This window comes from Podarcis cretensis (assembly GCF_951804945.1).
Source record: "Podarcis cretensis genome assembly, chromosome: 8".
In the NCBI taxonomy this organism is placed as follows: Eukaryota; Metazoa; Chordata; class Lepidosauria; order Squamata; family Lacertidae; genus Podarcis; species Podarcis cretensis.
Genome location: NC_137177.1, coordinates 28,739,439 through 28,752,649, shown reverse-complemented (window position 1 = coordinate 28,752,649; position 13,211 = coordinate 28,739,439). Strand labels below are relative to the sequence as shown.

Sequence of the window (13,211 nt, the reverse complement as noted above, 5' to 3'; positions counted from 1 at the left end):
CATATGATGTTGGCAACCACTCTCTGGCTACAGCCTCTGACCATTCTATCATCCATGCCAAGTCGTCATTGATTGGACAGATTTGCAGAGGAAAAGCCTGTCATTTGGTTTGTACCTACAGCAATTTTAAAAAATAATAATAATCCATTTATGCAAGTGAGCATCCCCTTTCAGTGAAACTGAAAGGAATAAGAGGAAATGTCTCTAGAGGCCATGGCTATTGCTGGTCATAGAACAGTTGTAGACAATTCTGCTTTGTTTAGTGGCTGAAAAATTACGGGAAATTATGCCTTGATCAGGAAGCCTGGTGATGCATGGGAACTTCCAGAGCTGCACTCCTTGCCCTAGTGTTCCCAGCATTAAAGGAAACTGACAACATTTTCACTGCACACTTTTATTTGAAACTGTAAGAAGAGCTGTGCTGCATTAGACCAAAAGATCTGCCTGGTCCAGCATTGTTTCCTCAAAGCAGCTCAACAAATGCTTCTGGGAAGCCATCCAGGAAAACCTGAAGACAACAACCTCCCTTTGTTTGCCCCCCTCCCCCCCGAGCTAAACTGCCTCTAGATGGGAAAGTTCTGTAGGAATTATGATTAATAGTTGCTGGTAGACTGATCTTCCTCCATGCATTTGTGAAATATATTAAAACGAACTAAGCCAGTAGTCATCATTGTGCCTTGGTGGCACTGAACCCTGTAAGTGCATCGAGTGAAATAGTGCTTCCTTTTCTCTGCTTTGAGGCATTTTTTAATAAAAAAAACCCTCAAGTTTCTTTCCAACCTTTCTTGCACAATAGAGCCCAACATTGCAGGCATTGATCAGATCCAGACCTGCTTAGTTTCAGCGAGCTGGTGGTCCCATGTGCCTTCAGATTATATACACTGGCACCTACAGCCTACCCACTTCAGTACTTTACTCAGAGTTACAATATTATGAGAGGAGAGATCTTCATCAACTCTTTCCATGTCGTTTATAACTTGATAATGCTGTGTTGTGCCCGTCATTTGTCTGTTGTTGATGAATGACTGTTGTTGCACTTGAGGAAAGACTTGAGAGATTGATCGGGGGTGTCTGGGGCGATACTGGGCCAAAAGCATGCTCAGATCCTGCATGTACTGATTAAGACAAGTCCAACAAGCCTTGCAAAACTGAAGACAGTGAAAGCAAAGCAACACGCTTTGTACCAAGGTCTCAGGGGCTCTGCAGGTGAAGCCTGCAAATCAGTTTGGAACACCTGATCTGCTGGTTCAGTCCTGAGCTCTTGGCAGTACCTTGTCTCCAATGTGAGAAAGATAAGTAAGATTAATATTCCAAGAGGTCAGCTGCAAGTAAATTAAGATTAGAATTAGATTAGAATCAGCGGAATTGCAGACTTTAGCATGGTGTTTAGATCCATCGCTTTTCAAAGCAAACACACAGACCACATTTGCCTTAAGGCCCAGTGAGCAATTTGGGTGCATCTAGTGCTGTAACAGGTGTCAGTGCCTGTAATTGTGTAATTGTCTACTGTGTGCCCCATGAAAGCCTCTTGAAAAGGGGAAGAGCTGGTTTCTTTCAGTCCAGGCAGGAATAGAAAGCATTAGGACAACTGCATTGTTTGTTTCCATGCCTGGTTAGCAGCAGGATAAACAAAGTGGTGAGAGCTTAGATGAACCCCTGCAGTTTACAGCTGCTTGTCTAAACCTGAACACCTGAGCCTTCAAAGCTTCCCTGAGGTAACTTAGCAAAAAGGCAGAGGCTCAGGTCATGGGGAACACCTCCTTTTGCAAACTGTCTCAAGAGACACTGAACAGGTGACATTCGCCAATCCAGGGTTCTGCTCAACAGAAATTCTGAATCCGCTTTCCAAAAAAATAATTTTAAAAAGGCAAGGAAATTTGGGCTGGAGAGAGAAATAGCACATACAGATAAAGTGTTGCTGGCAGTCTTTTTTCATCCCTTGCTAATGGAAGCTGCTTGTCAGGTGAGGTGGAGCCGCTACACTAGCTTCCCCACAGGTGGGCAGCAAGATGGTTGGTGAGGTGCAAACGTACCAGCAGGAACACCGAATTAGCTCCATCTGAACATTTTCATTGCGCAGATCTCCCTGCTGCGTCTCCCCTGCTGACTTTCCTTCCCAGTAAGCTGCAGGGACCCTCCTGCTGGGAAGCGGGCTTAGCGGCTCCCAGCAAGCCACTTCTGCTTGTTTCTCTCTCTCTCCTAAACAGCTAATCTGCTTTGACTTCTTCCCCTCTCAACTCCTGGGGAATATTAACCAATATTTTAAAAAGAGATAAGAGAATGATAGCCACCAGCCCCTGTTTCCCTGTGTGTTTGCTTATTACGTTCCTCTCCATTGTTCTCTGCCTGCCTCCAAAGGGGTCTTTGGAATTATTATTATTATTATTAAATATTTATTTATACCCCATCTTTTCCCTGATGGGACTCAAGGCGGCTTACATATAAAAATAAGAACCGCTAAGAGGACCACATAGGAGAAACAGTCATTGTAAAACCATATACATATTTAGACCAGCCTTTCCATTGAAAGCAGCCAGTTCCCCAAAGCCTGTTGAAACAAAAAAGTCTTCACTTGCCAGCAGAAGAACAAGGAGTCTAGTTTCTCTAGGGAGGGAGTTCCAAAGACCAGGAGCAGCCAACACTTTAAGCCTGTTTCATGTGCTACTTTGTGCACGCATGTAAATATAGCGAGGTTCTTGTCCCATTGTAGGAAGGGCTATATCGGGGTGGGGAACCTTTGTGGCCCGATGGGACAGTTCTTTTTCAACTCCACTTCCCAGGCCAAATTTGACAGGTGTCAATCACCTATCAAATATCAGGCTCCATGTGGGAATGAGCAAGCAGGGAAGCAGTCTTCTGCAGGATTAAATGCTCTGCTCATCAGTCAATGAGTGGAGGGTTCAGTTCTGCTATCTGCATCACCAGTGTGTGTTGTCTGCAGGGAGTGCGCAGGTGGAGCAGCACTTTGCGGCTATGAACTATGTTCATCAGGTAGGCCTGGTTTCAGGGGGAAATAGCCGTTTGGGTAAAATTGAACACCCTTGCAGGCCAAGACTGGCCAGCAGGTCAGAGGTCAACAGTGTCCCATCCCCCCAAAGTTTCCCCCCATCTGCCATAAGGTAACTATGGAAGCTCACCCCACAGGTGATTTTTGAACTGGGGTTTCTTGGCTTGCAGTTCAGACTCTGGGTGTCTATGTGCCCCTAGTCCAGCCTTCCTTACCTTGAAGTGAGGAGGGCGGTTTGCAGATGATCTCACAGGCCGGGTGACGCCATCTCATCACCTGTCAGGTGCTGACAGCTTCAGGAGCGTAATGCTGCTTGCGTGATGACAGCTTTCTTTCTTTTTTGTCAGATCATAAAGGATCGGATATTTCATCAGGAATCCCGCCCAAAGTTCTTCTGGAACGCCCTTCCAGGAGGGCTGCTGGCACTGCCAGAATACTCCACCCACCTCAATGACTTCCCTTTCTACTATCTGCAACATGGTATGGGACTCTTCCCCCCCCCCCCCCCGCCTTGCACCACCCCTACTGTCACTTAACACATCACATTATGCCTTCTATTTGCTTTTTATTCCATTAGAGATGGATAAATCTGTCAGTTTCAGTTTACCTTCTGTTCTCTCCCCCCACCAGCCTTAAGTTCATTTCCACATCAGTCTATCATCCTCATGAAAATTTTCTCCATCTTAGCACACATCACATATTTTTGCAAGCAATTTCCCCCGGGATGATACATTCTGTATTGTTATTTCTCCCAATATGTGAACTTTTATATGTATTTTCCCTTAATATGTACATTTTTGTACATGTGGCTTGGTTGGAGAACTGAATCACAAGTGCAAATTTTGAATTATTTTGTAAAATTTGCATAGTTTTTTGGAAAGCATGAACTGAATTGAAAGTCTCACCCATCCCTAATTATTACAATAATGATTACTGTCTTATTTATGCACAGTCCTTACTGTGATGCCTGAGTGGGTGACTCCCCCTACATATTTTTGCTATATCCTCCGTAAACCTTGGAGCTTACCCTTGCATGCTGATACTGTCCTCTTCTTTTTTCCAGTGGTCCCATTTTAGCTACAATTCTGCCGGCATCTGGCAGCTGTGTTTGCTATTAGAAGGAACGATGGTTATTACTGCACCATCAGGGCACATCCTTGCACAGAGGCCTATATTCCCAAGGAGCCTGAAAGCAATGGAAGGGATTAAACGAAGTTACGGAGGGTAGAGCAGGCAGGGCTGCCCACCTGTCATTCATACCTGATGCCATAGTGATGGCAGGTGATGCTTCTCTTTGAAGGCCCGATTGACAAGGCTTCAAAGTAAACTGCAGAGCTTTCAAACAGCCTTTTTTCAACATCCTCACACAGGGATGTTTACAAAGGGCTTTCAGACCCCCACCCCTACCCACAGATTTCTCCTTCAAACTGCGGAGCTTAGAACAAGAAGAGGTGGGGTGTTGGAGGTGAATTCACACCCACCCTCCACACTTCTCCTTTAAACCTTAGCAGAGGTTTGAAGGAGAAACTCAAGGAGTGTTTGAAAGCCTTGAGCAAGGTGTACTCCTACCGCTCATCAGCTGATGGGTGGGAGCACACATTCATATGCCTCCCCTCCATGCTTGTCCTTCAACCCTCTGCTGAGGTGTACACTAGAAATAGAGAAGGGGCAAAAAGATAATAGCAACACCAACTGTCTGGTACGTAACGGAAGGGTAGGTGCCGCTACAATAGAGCAGCGGCATAGCGTGGGTTGCCGGTGCCCGGGGCATGGCAAGTGTTGCGCCCCCCCCCAGTGGACTGGTCAGCTAGGGTAGGGGCCTGCCCCAGGAGGGCCCATGCAGAGCCCACGCAGAAGGTGAATGGAGCCTGCCTCAAACAGGCTCCTGACCCTCTGCCTCCATCCACCCGCCCACTAGACCAACCCGCCTGCCTCTGCACCTCAGCTGCAAAGGCTCTATACCTGTCGTAGGGGTGCCTGAATATATCCCCTCAAAACTCTGCACCAGGGGCCATGGTCCCTCTATACCCACATGCTACACTTCGGCAATAGAGGCCTAGTTCCTATGTCATGCTTAATGGACGTCCTGATGAGATGGTATCAGCTGGAGGCCTTCCTGCAGAGTGCAGTGATATAGGTACTAAGATGATCTTTTAGGTTTCCTGGTCCCAAGTCGTACAAGGGCTTTATACACCTTGAGCAGTCAGTGTGATTCTTTTAGCAGCATCACATGATGGGCGATATTCCACCCCAACAATCCCCCAAACCACTCCATTTTGCCCCACTCTCCTCTTTGCCCTTTCCTCTGTTGTTTTCTGTTACATTACAGATGGCAAATTCCTTGGGACAGGCAGGGCCGCATGGAAAAGGTGGGGCACAAGGAGCGGTTTTGGTATTTCATACTAATTGTGTTTCTCCCTGTAACAGGATCCAGCCCCTCCAACAAATTTACAGCATTCATCCGGGCTGTCTCGCCTATTGTCTCCCTTTCTCAGCCCATCCTCAAGCTCATCCAAGCTGTCTCTGGGTCCCAGTACTGTGCCCAGGTAAGCAGGAGGTTTGGCTTGTCCTACCTACAGTATAGTACAGTGACTTTCTGGGAGAACTGCACACCCTGACTTCTAGGTTCTACCACCTCGTCCCCACCTTTATTCTTTCCACCATTCAGTGGAGTAAGGTAACTTTAGATTCTGGTCTTAATGCTGTTATCAGAGGAGCAGAGAGGAGAGGAACTGTTTTGATCAGGTCTGAAGAACCTTTGGCCCTCCCGATATCGCTGAACTACAACTCCCCTCATGCCTGGCCATTGGCCATGTCTGCTGGGGCTGATGGGAGTTGTAGTTCAGTGACATCTGGAGGTCCAAAGGTTTCCCTGCAGCTGCTTTATATGCCCATATGTGTTACATCACTTGCATCAAATGGTGATATGCTAACTCTGCTGCATTTGGGTGGTCCTTGTGCTCTTTCTGCTGAATAGGGCTGTGGGCGTCTGCCCTAAAGTCTGCCTTGATGGTGCCAGTGTAACAATTCCTGTCCTACTGCTGCTGCCCTTTTAAAAAAAAAACTCTCCAGTAATCTTTGATGAAGTGAGACATTCTTCTGCTCCTCCATAAATATGCACCCATATGCACCAAGGCAAAATGTCAGAGATGGTAGATTTCTTCCCCTGGAATGGATGGCAGCTTGGAGGAAGCACCTGGGTGGGCATATAGCCACCGCCGCTGCCAGCAGGTGCTCACCTCTCCTTCTACCTGCAGGGCAAGTCCTGTCAGCAATTATGTCTTGCTGAAGAAGAACTCTGCCAACAGGCCTCACCCATCTCAGGCCACCCCAGGTGCTCAGAGATGCACAGCAGCAAATTGGCCTGGGCACGCCAGCCCACGATGCCCTTGCACCCTAGATCCAGGCCATGTTTACTCTGAAGTAGGGGTGGGGGAAAGAGTCGATTCAGCTCGCATATGAAGTGTGAACTAAATTCACACTTTCTGAAGCAGCATGCGAACCAAAACGCCAGCTTTCTTTCCAAATGTGCGCTTCTGCGAATTCTGAGAGGCAGCTCTCCAGCCAAGTAATGTGTACAGTTTCGATAACAAATGCATATGTTAGTGAAAGTGACATTCAAAAATGCATCGTATTGGGGGAAATGGCTTGGCAAAAATGTGTCTGTTAGGCAGAATGACATATGAAAGAAATGGCATATGAAAGAAAAATTCACAGTAAAATGCTACTGAATTTTCATAAGGATCTTTATTTATTTTTTTAAAAATTATACTTTTATACAGAAACATAGAATTATAGAATTGGAAGGGACCATGAGGCTCATCTAGTCCAACCCCCTTGCGATGGAGGATTCTTTTGCCCTCGAACCCACGACCCTGAAATTAAGAGTCTCATGCTCTACCAGCTGAGAACTGAATTTGGGGGAGGGAACTAAGAGAAACTGAATTTATAGATTAATCAGGGGGCCCATTTTACTTCAGCTGAACTTGTTCAAAGTACATATGTTCAGGCACCCAGTCTCAGGTGGTATGTGGTATGTGGTAGATGGAAGATTGTGTTTTCTCTGGCAGGAGGCTGGGCTGGCTCAATATATTTTGCTGCCTGAGGCCGAGTAGCAAATGGAGCATCCTGTCTCCCAAATCAAAGTGTATCACACTCAAGGCAGGTCAAGTCATTATGCCCCATGAAGCAGATGGAACACCCCCCTGTATACCTCTTCCTACTCCCTGCTTCTAAGAGAATGTGATAATAATAAATAGTTACCAATTTCCCTTTAATGACATCCAGTAGCCTGAGGCTGCAGCTTCATTCTACCTGATGGTAGGGCTGGCCTCTGAGAGAGGCCCAGCTCCCTTGTTCGGTCATGCCACAAAAGATTTGTGGCTTTGGGCTGCCTCCCAACGATAGAGCCGGAATGCCAACCTATAAGATTGTTGTGAGGAGAAAACAGGATATTGATCTGCAACCTATTTACAACTCTGGAGGTAGGGTGGGAAAGAACAGGGGAAATCTACAAAAATGCAGCCATTCTGGTCCTATCCCAGCAGAAGCAGTGCTTGTTGAGGTGTCATCCACAATGGCATGGCGCCAGCTACAACCAGGAATTGAGGCAACCAGTCCTAAACAAGCACAGCCCACAATGGAAATTCAGCTCTTCCCTTCTGATTTGCTACCCTTAATTTTTTTTTTATCTCAGCTGTGTACACAGCATGGGATTTAATGCACCTTTCCCCAAGAATACTGGGAACTGTAGTTTGCTAAAGCTTCTGGGGGTTGTAACTCAATGGGTGGTAAACTACAGTTTCCATGACCATTTGCCCGGTAGGGGGATATGTGCTTTACATGTATGGTATGTACACAGCCTTTATTGTGCATGGTCCTCCCTGCCCTACTCATTTTATTGTTTATGAAGATGAGGATCATGTTTTGATCAGCAAAGTGGAGTCTTGTGCTTTTTCTAGGGGTGGGGCAAAATCCACCTCCATTTTGTGTCTTTTAAAATAATACAGTGGTACCATAGGTGACATATGCTTCAGGTTACAGACTCCGTTAACCCAGAAATATTACCTCGGGTTAAGAACTTTGCTTCAGGATAAGAGCAGAAATCGTGCAGCGGCAGCAGGAGGCCCCATGAGCTAAAGTGGTGCTTCAGGTTAAGAACAGTTTCAGGTTAAGAACAGACCTCCAGAATGAATTAAGTTCTTAACCCAAGGTACCACTGTAAAATGGACTCTGCAGGACCAATATTTAGCTGAGTCAACCTGCAACAAAATAGCAGAATTGTGATATCCAGTCTTGTTCAAAACCACCATATTATTAGTATTTAAAAGGCTGGTATATTTCCCCTTTTTTTACTTTGTGAAGATCTTGAGAAATTAACTCCTTCAAGCTGGGTTCTTGAATCCAGACATGCCTCCAGCCTGCAGCAGTCAGTGGAAGTAGGAACCCTCTTTTAGTCACTTGGGCCTCTGGAAATAAAATGGCCATATTGGGCAAGTGGAAATAGGGATGTGGCAATAGAGAGCAGCCAATGAAACACAACCTCACAAGTGACCAGTCTCCCACCCCTCCACACCATCTGTGACAGAAGATGCATCGTGGCTCATTTTTACAAATAGGATTCTCCATGGTATGGGAAAATCTGCATGAAGTGTAACAAAAATATGGGCTGGCATTCCATTGCGATGATGATACCCTGTGGAACCTGCCTCTGACATGCACATACAAGTCACTGAGATCACACAACAGCTCTCCCGTGTGAAATTGCACAATAAACTCACAGCTGGAAGCATGCTAGATGGCCTAAGCAGCACTTTCCTTGAGTTCATGATTGTGAGTAGAAGAAAATGCTGCTCAAACCTCTGCAAAAGAAAGAAGAAAAAAAGAGTGCAAGGTAGCCCATCCACAATGATTTCTCTTCCCATGCACGAGTTCACTGCCACAATGCATGGCAATCCCCATGAGGGACAGCTGCAGATTCCTGCCTTGCTGGGGGTTGGACTAGATGATCCTCAGGGTCCCTTCCAACTCTATGATTCTATGGTAATAGCTTCGGGATGGCCATATTAGCACAACAAGTAAAGGCTGCTAGATATGCTGGCCTCATAAGAAGAATGATTTGCACCCTTGGGGAAATGTTGTAGTTGAGTGATACAAGCTGTGTGCATGCCATACATTTAAAGCAAATAGCTTCCCCCCCAAGAAACCTGGGAACTGTATTTTACCCCTAAATGAGCTACAGTTCCCAATGCCTTTAACAAACTACAGTTCCCAGCGTTCTTTTTGGGGATAGGGGATCTTGTCATAAAGCACATGTTTTGCATTCAGAAGATCCCAGGTTCAGCTCCCAACGTCTCCAGAGAGGGCTCTGAAAGATCCCTGTCTGAAACCCTGGAGAGCCCTTTCCACAGCCATCGTAGATTGTGCTGAGTCAATGGAACGATGCACTCGCCTGCTGTAAAAGGCCTCTTCCTATGTTCCTGCGTTAACTTTTTAGCTCATGCAGAAGGCAAAGAAGATGTGGAGTGGGAAACTCAAATCACTGGAGAAATATAAAGCCTTCTTGCTAAATTAAACGAAATAGACCCATTACAATACGCGCTCTCCCCCACGAGAGTCTTTTATTAGCAACGATGCTTTGCTTTTAGTAATAATACTGAGGTTGCATTAAAGTGCATACTCTAGATGTCATCTATTAGAGCGGAACTGTAATTGCTTCTAGCATGGTAATTATATGGTCGACGGTAAGTATTCTTTTCTAAAAGAAAAAAAAATTAGAGATACAAACATAAAAATAAATCCTTTGAAATAGGATGTGGGGCAGGATAGTGAGTAGCTAAACACAAAGACAGTTGTCATCAATCCAGGGAAAGTTTCACATAAAATGCAGCCTAAGGCTGACATGACGCCATTCATGCAGGTAGGGAAGGTTTTCTTTCAGCCTGATAATGCTTCTTGCTTGCCTCAGTGGGAGGTGTGTGTGTAAGTCGATATTCTTGCTCTGCCCACTTTTGCCCCTGACGCCACCCACCACTGGAATTTGACCTGGAAAGTTGCCTAGAAGGGAATGTACCATACTTTCCCATCTATAAGACGCCCCCATGTATAGGACACCTGCTATTTTGGGGGACCCTAAGAAAATGGGGGAGATGGTACAGAGTTGTTGAACTTTTTTTAGGTGGGAATGCCGAAAATCACTGACCTGCACACGTCGCAAAATCCGCCTCCCGATGGCCCATCACTGGCAGAAACTGCCTATCGCCCACCCAACTGCCGGAGTGTCACCCAATCAATACCACCTATTGACGCAGCAACCAATAAAACGCACAGTAGCCGCTGACAGACGCAGCAGCAACCAATAAAACATCCACCCTATGCACTACCATGTGTAAGACGACCCCCCACTTTTTAGCATAATTTTTAAGGAAAAAACTTAGTCTTATACACGGAAAGGTATGGCAACTCAGAGGCTGAAATGGCTTCCACATCCCTGGCCCTGATATTTAACAACCACAGGCCAAGGAATAGGAGACTTTATACTATTCTCTCCAGTTTTTGTTTTTTTTATATACAAAACATGGGTGAGGCCCCTGGCAACTCCCTGGTCTGTTTGATTAAAAAGGTTAATCAAGGTAAGGGTACTTTTATTTGCTGGTGTAGAAGAGGGCTGGGCTGGCCGTGGGTTTCGGAGGGAGTTACTGTATGTACATACAGAGGTAAACACACCTTCCTTACTATCTAAATACACACACATGCAAACATATTCAAAAAAACCTCAAGCCCAGGCTGTCTGATTACATACAGATAGGTTTGCCAGCTTTTGCACCTGAGTTGTCCCTTTAAGGCTGTTTGATTTGCAGCAATGAAGCTGGAGACTGGTTATTAATTCCATGCCATTAACTAGCTTCACTTTCTGAGTTCTGCAGACCAAACCTCTCTTAAAGTCCCAAAAGCAAGCCAGTTTCAGTTTGCTTGTTTTTAAAATCTGGTCAGTTGGTGACCTTTCATACACAGCCTTTTGAAGTTAGGATGGAGTGGGGAAAAGTTAGCTTTTATCTGAGAACTCCAGGTAGATAAAAGCATCTTCCTGCACCCTAAAGCTCTTTAAGAAATGTGCACTACCTGCAAAGGGGCCATCCTTCTGTTCTATATCACCTCCCTCTCCCCCCCCCCTTTATAATTCGCTCTCCTTTTAACATAAGCAAGATAAAACCCATTTATCCACCTTCCTCCAACTTTCAGTCAGCTGCTTGGACGAAGGTGGAGGGCCAGCATCACACGGTCTACTCTACTCCAAGAATGCTTCACCTGCAGCCTATGGGGCCGTATCCAGCCCACCAAGCCACAGGAAGTGGCCTGCCAGCCCTTGCAGCCAATCAGATTGGGAGATAAAGCACTCTGCCTGATCTTTAGAGAGCCACTTCTGGAGGGCAGCGAGAGCACTTTATCTCATGATATAAAATCCCGCAGACTGCTCTTCAGAGATCCTCTCTAAAGAACAGGCAGAGGGATCTTTTATCTCTGATCCTAGTGTTGAGATAAAAGCAGGAAGAGGCGTTATCTCTTAAGATGAAAAGGCAACATTCCCCCCTCACTCCTGATCTGGGGTGGGGTTAGCCTTAGAATGATCTGTAGAAAGTAAAAGGAAACTGCCCCCCCCCCCGCAGTGTGGTGGGGGGGTTCTGGAAATGTGTGTGCGCACACATTTGTCTGTGACAGTTGACACATCATTCTGTGAGTGATATGCCTCCTCTTCTTCTTTCTTTAAATACAGATTTTAGTTTTATGGAGCTGTGAGAAGCCACCCCCACAGAGCAGTAAATGGCCTCAGACGACGGTACCTTTGACCATCATCCAAGGCAGCAGCAAGGTAAGCTGCCTTGACTGTTGTGAAGGAGATACAGAAGTTAAAACATTGGCATTAACGTACCCCGGATAAATGCAAATGAAATTCTTCTTACAATTCTTCACAGTAACATATCAGGGTTTATTTTGCCCCGAGTTCTCTCATTCCAATAGGAAATAAAACAAACTCTGATTTTTCAGTAAAGGTGTTATCATGTCTTCCCTGCCTAACCATAACCATTTTTTGTGAATTTAATCCTTGGTGCAATATGCCAGATTAATCATTCTTCTCCTTTTGGTATTTCTTCCTTTTTTCATGCCTGATCTACGGTCATTCGTGCTGCATGAAGTAAATGAACGGTCATTTCTTGATCTTCCTTCAATACTGTTTTCTTGATATGCCTAAATAATACCATGCTGTCATTTTAATCCATGTCCCTCTTGTGTCTCCTTCTCTTCTGCTGAAGGTTAGTGACCGGTTTTTGCCTTACTCCGCCATTGGGACAGATGCAGTGCTGAGTCTGGATGAACACACCAGCCTCTCAACTGGTGAGGTGAGGCAGCTCTCCTGATCCTTTTAATGGTTTGTTCGCAGACATGGGCACCCATAATATATGGGCATGCCAAAGGGCATAATATTTGTTGAGCAGTGCCCTGCACTCACACTCACAATTGAAGAGACACAGCACAAAAGGAAAAGAGGCTGCGAGGGAGGAGGAAAAAAGCAAGCTTAGGCACTAATTCTTAGATAATAAAGTTATTGTAGCGAGCAACAGGAATGGAATTTTTTTGGGAGATGAGTCAAAAGCTGCTGGTCTTTTAGCTGAGCTGCTTGGTGAGGCCTTGCATTCCCATCTCTCTCCTTCTCCAACAGCTTGGTAGAATTTCTCCTTTTCAGCTGGTGAACTGCCAGCAAGGGAAGACCTTTGCCTTCATCATCGTGAGCTGAGTGAGTTCCAGCTGCTCAGCCTCACTCCCTTGCCGCAAAGGTCCTCAGCGGGGAGCTGCTGCCTGGCAACACCAGGGAGGGCCAAGGATGAGAGCAGGAAATGCCGCCTGCATCAGCCTGGCATCATTTGGGCACTGTGCTGTTTCTGTTTCCGATAGGGCTGGTCCAAGACATTTTGCTGTCTGAGGTGGAGCAGCAGATATCATTCCCATTCCCATGTCAAGATGAATAACAGGCACAAGGCAGTATAAATAGGTGGCATTTCGGGCAGAAAATCTCCCAGACACCTTCCACGCCCCACAGCAGGAGTAAAAAAACACAATAAAAATTAAATAACCAACAATTTCCAGCACTCCCATGACATCCAGTACCTGCTGGATGAGGCAGCTGCCTCACTCTGCCTAATGGCAG

General features: G+C 45.8%; 1 protein-coding gene across 1 annotated transcript in view; it reads left to right on the top strand.

The window, feature by feature from the left end:
- EXTL1 (exostosin like glycosyltransferase 1) overlaps positions 1 to 13,211 on the top strand; it is a 62,142-nt gene that overhangs the window by 45,598 nt on the left and 3,333 nt on the right. The window contains exons 5-8 of the mRNA XM_079987723.1: positions 3,355 to 3,487; positions 5,435 to 5,553; positions 11,781 to 11,876; positions 12,319 to 12,405. Of these exons, the coding sequence (XP_079843849.1) occupies positions 3,355 to 3,487; positions 5,435 to 5,553; positions 11,781 to 11,876; positions 12,319 to 12,405 (435 nt within the window). The remainder of the gene's footprint in view (positions 1 to 3,354; positions 3,488 to 5,434; positions 5,554 to 11,780; positions 11,877 to 12,318; positions 12,406 to 13,211) is intronic.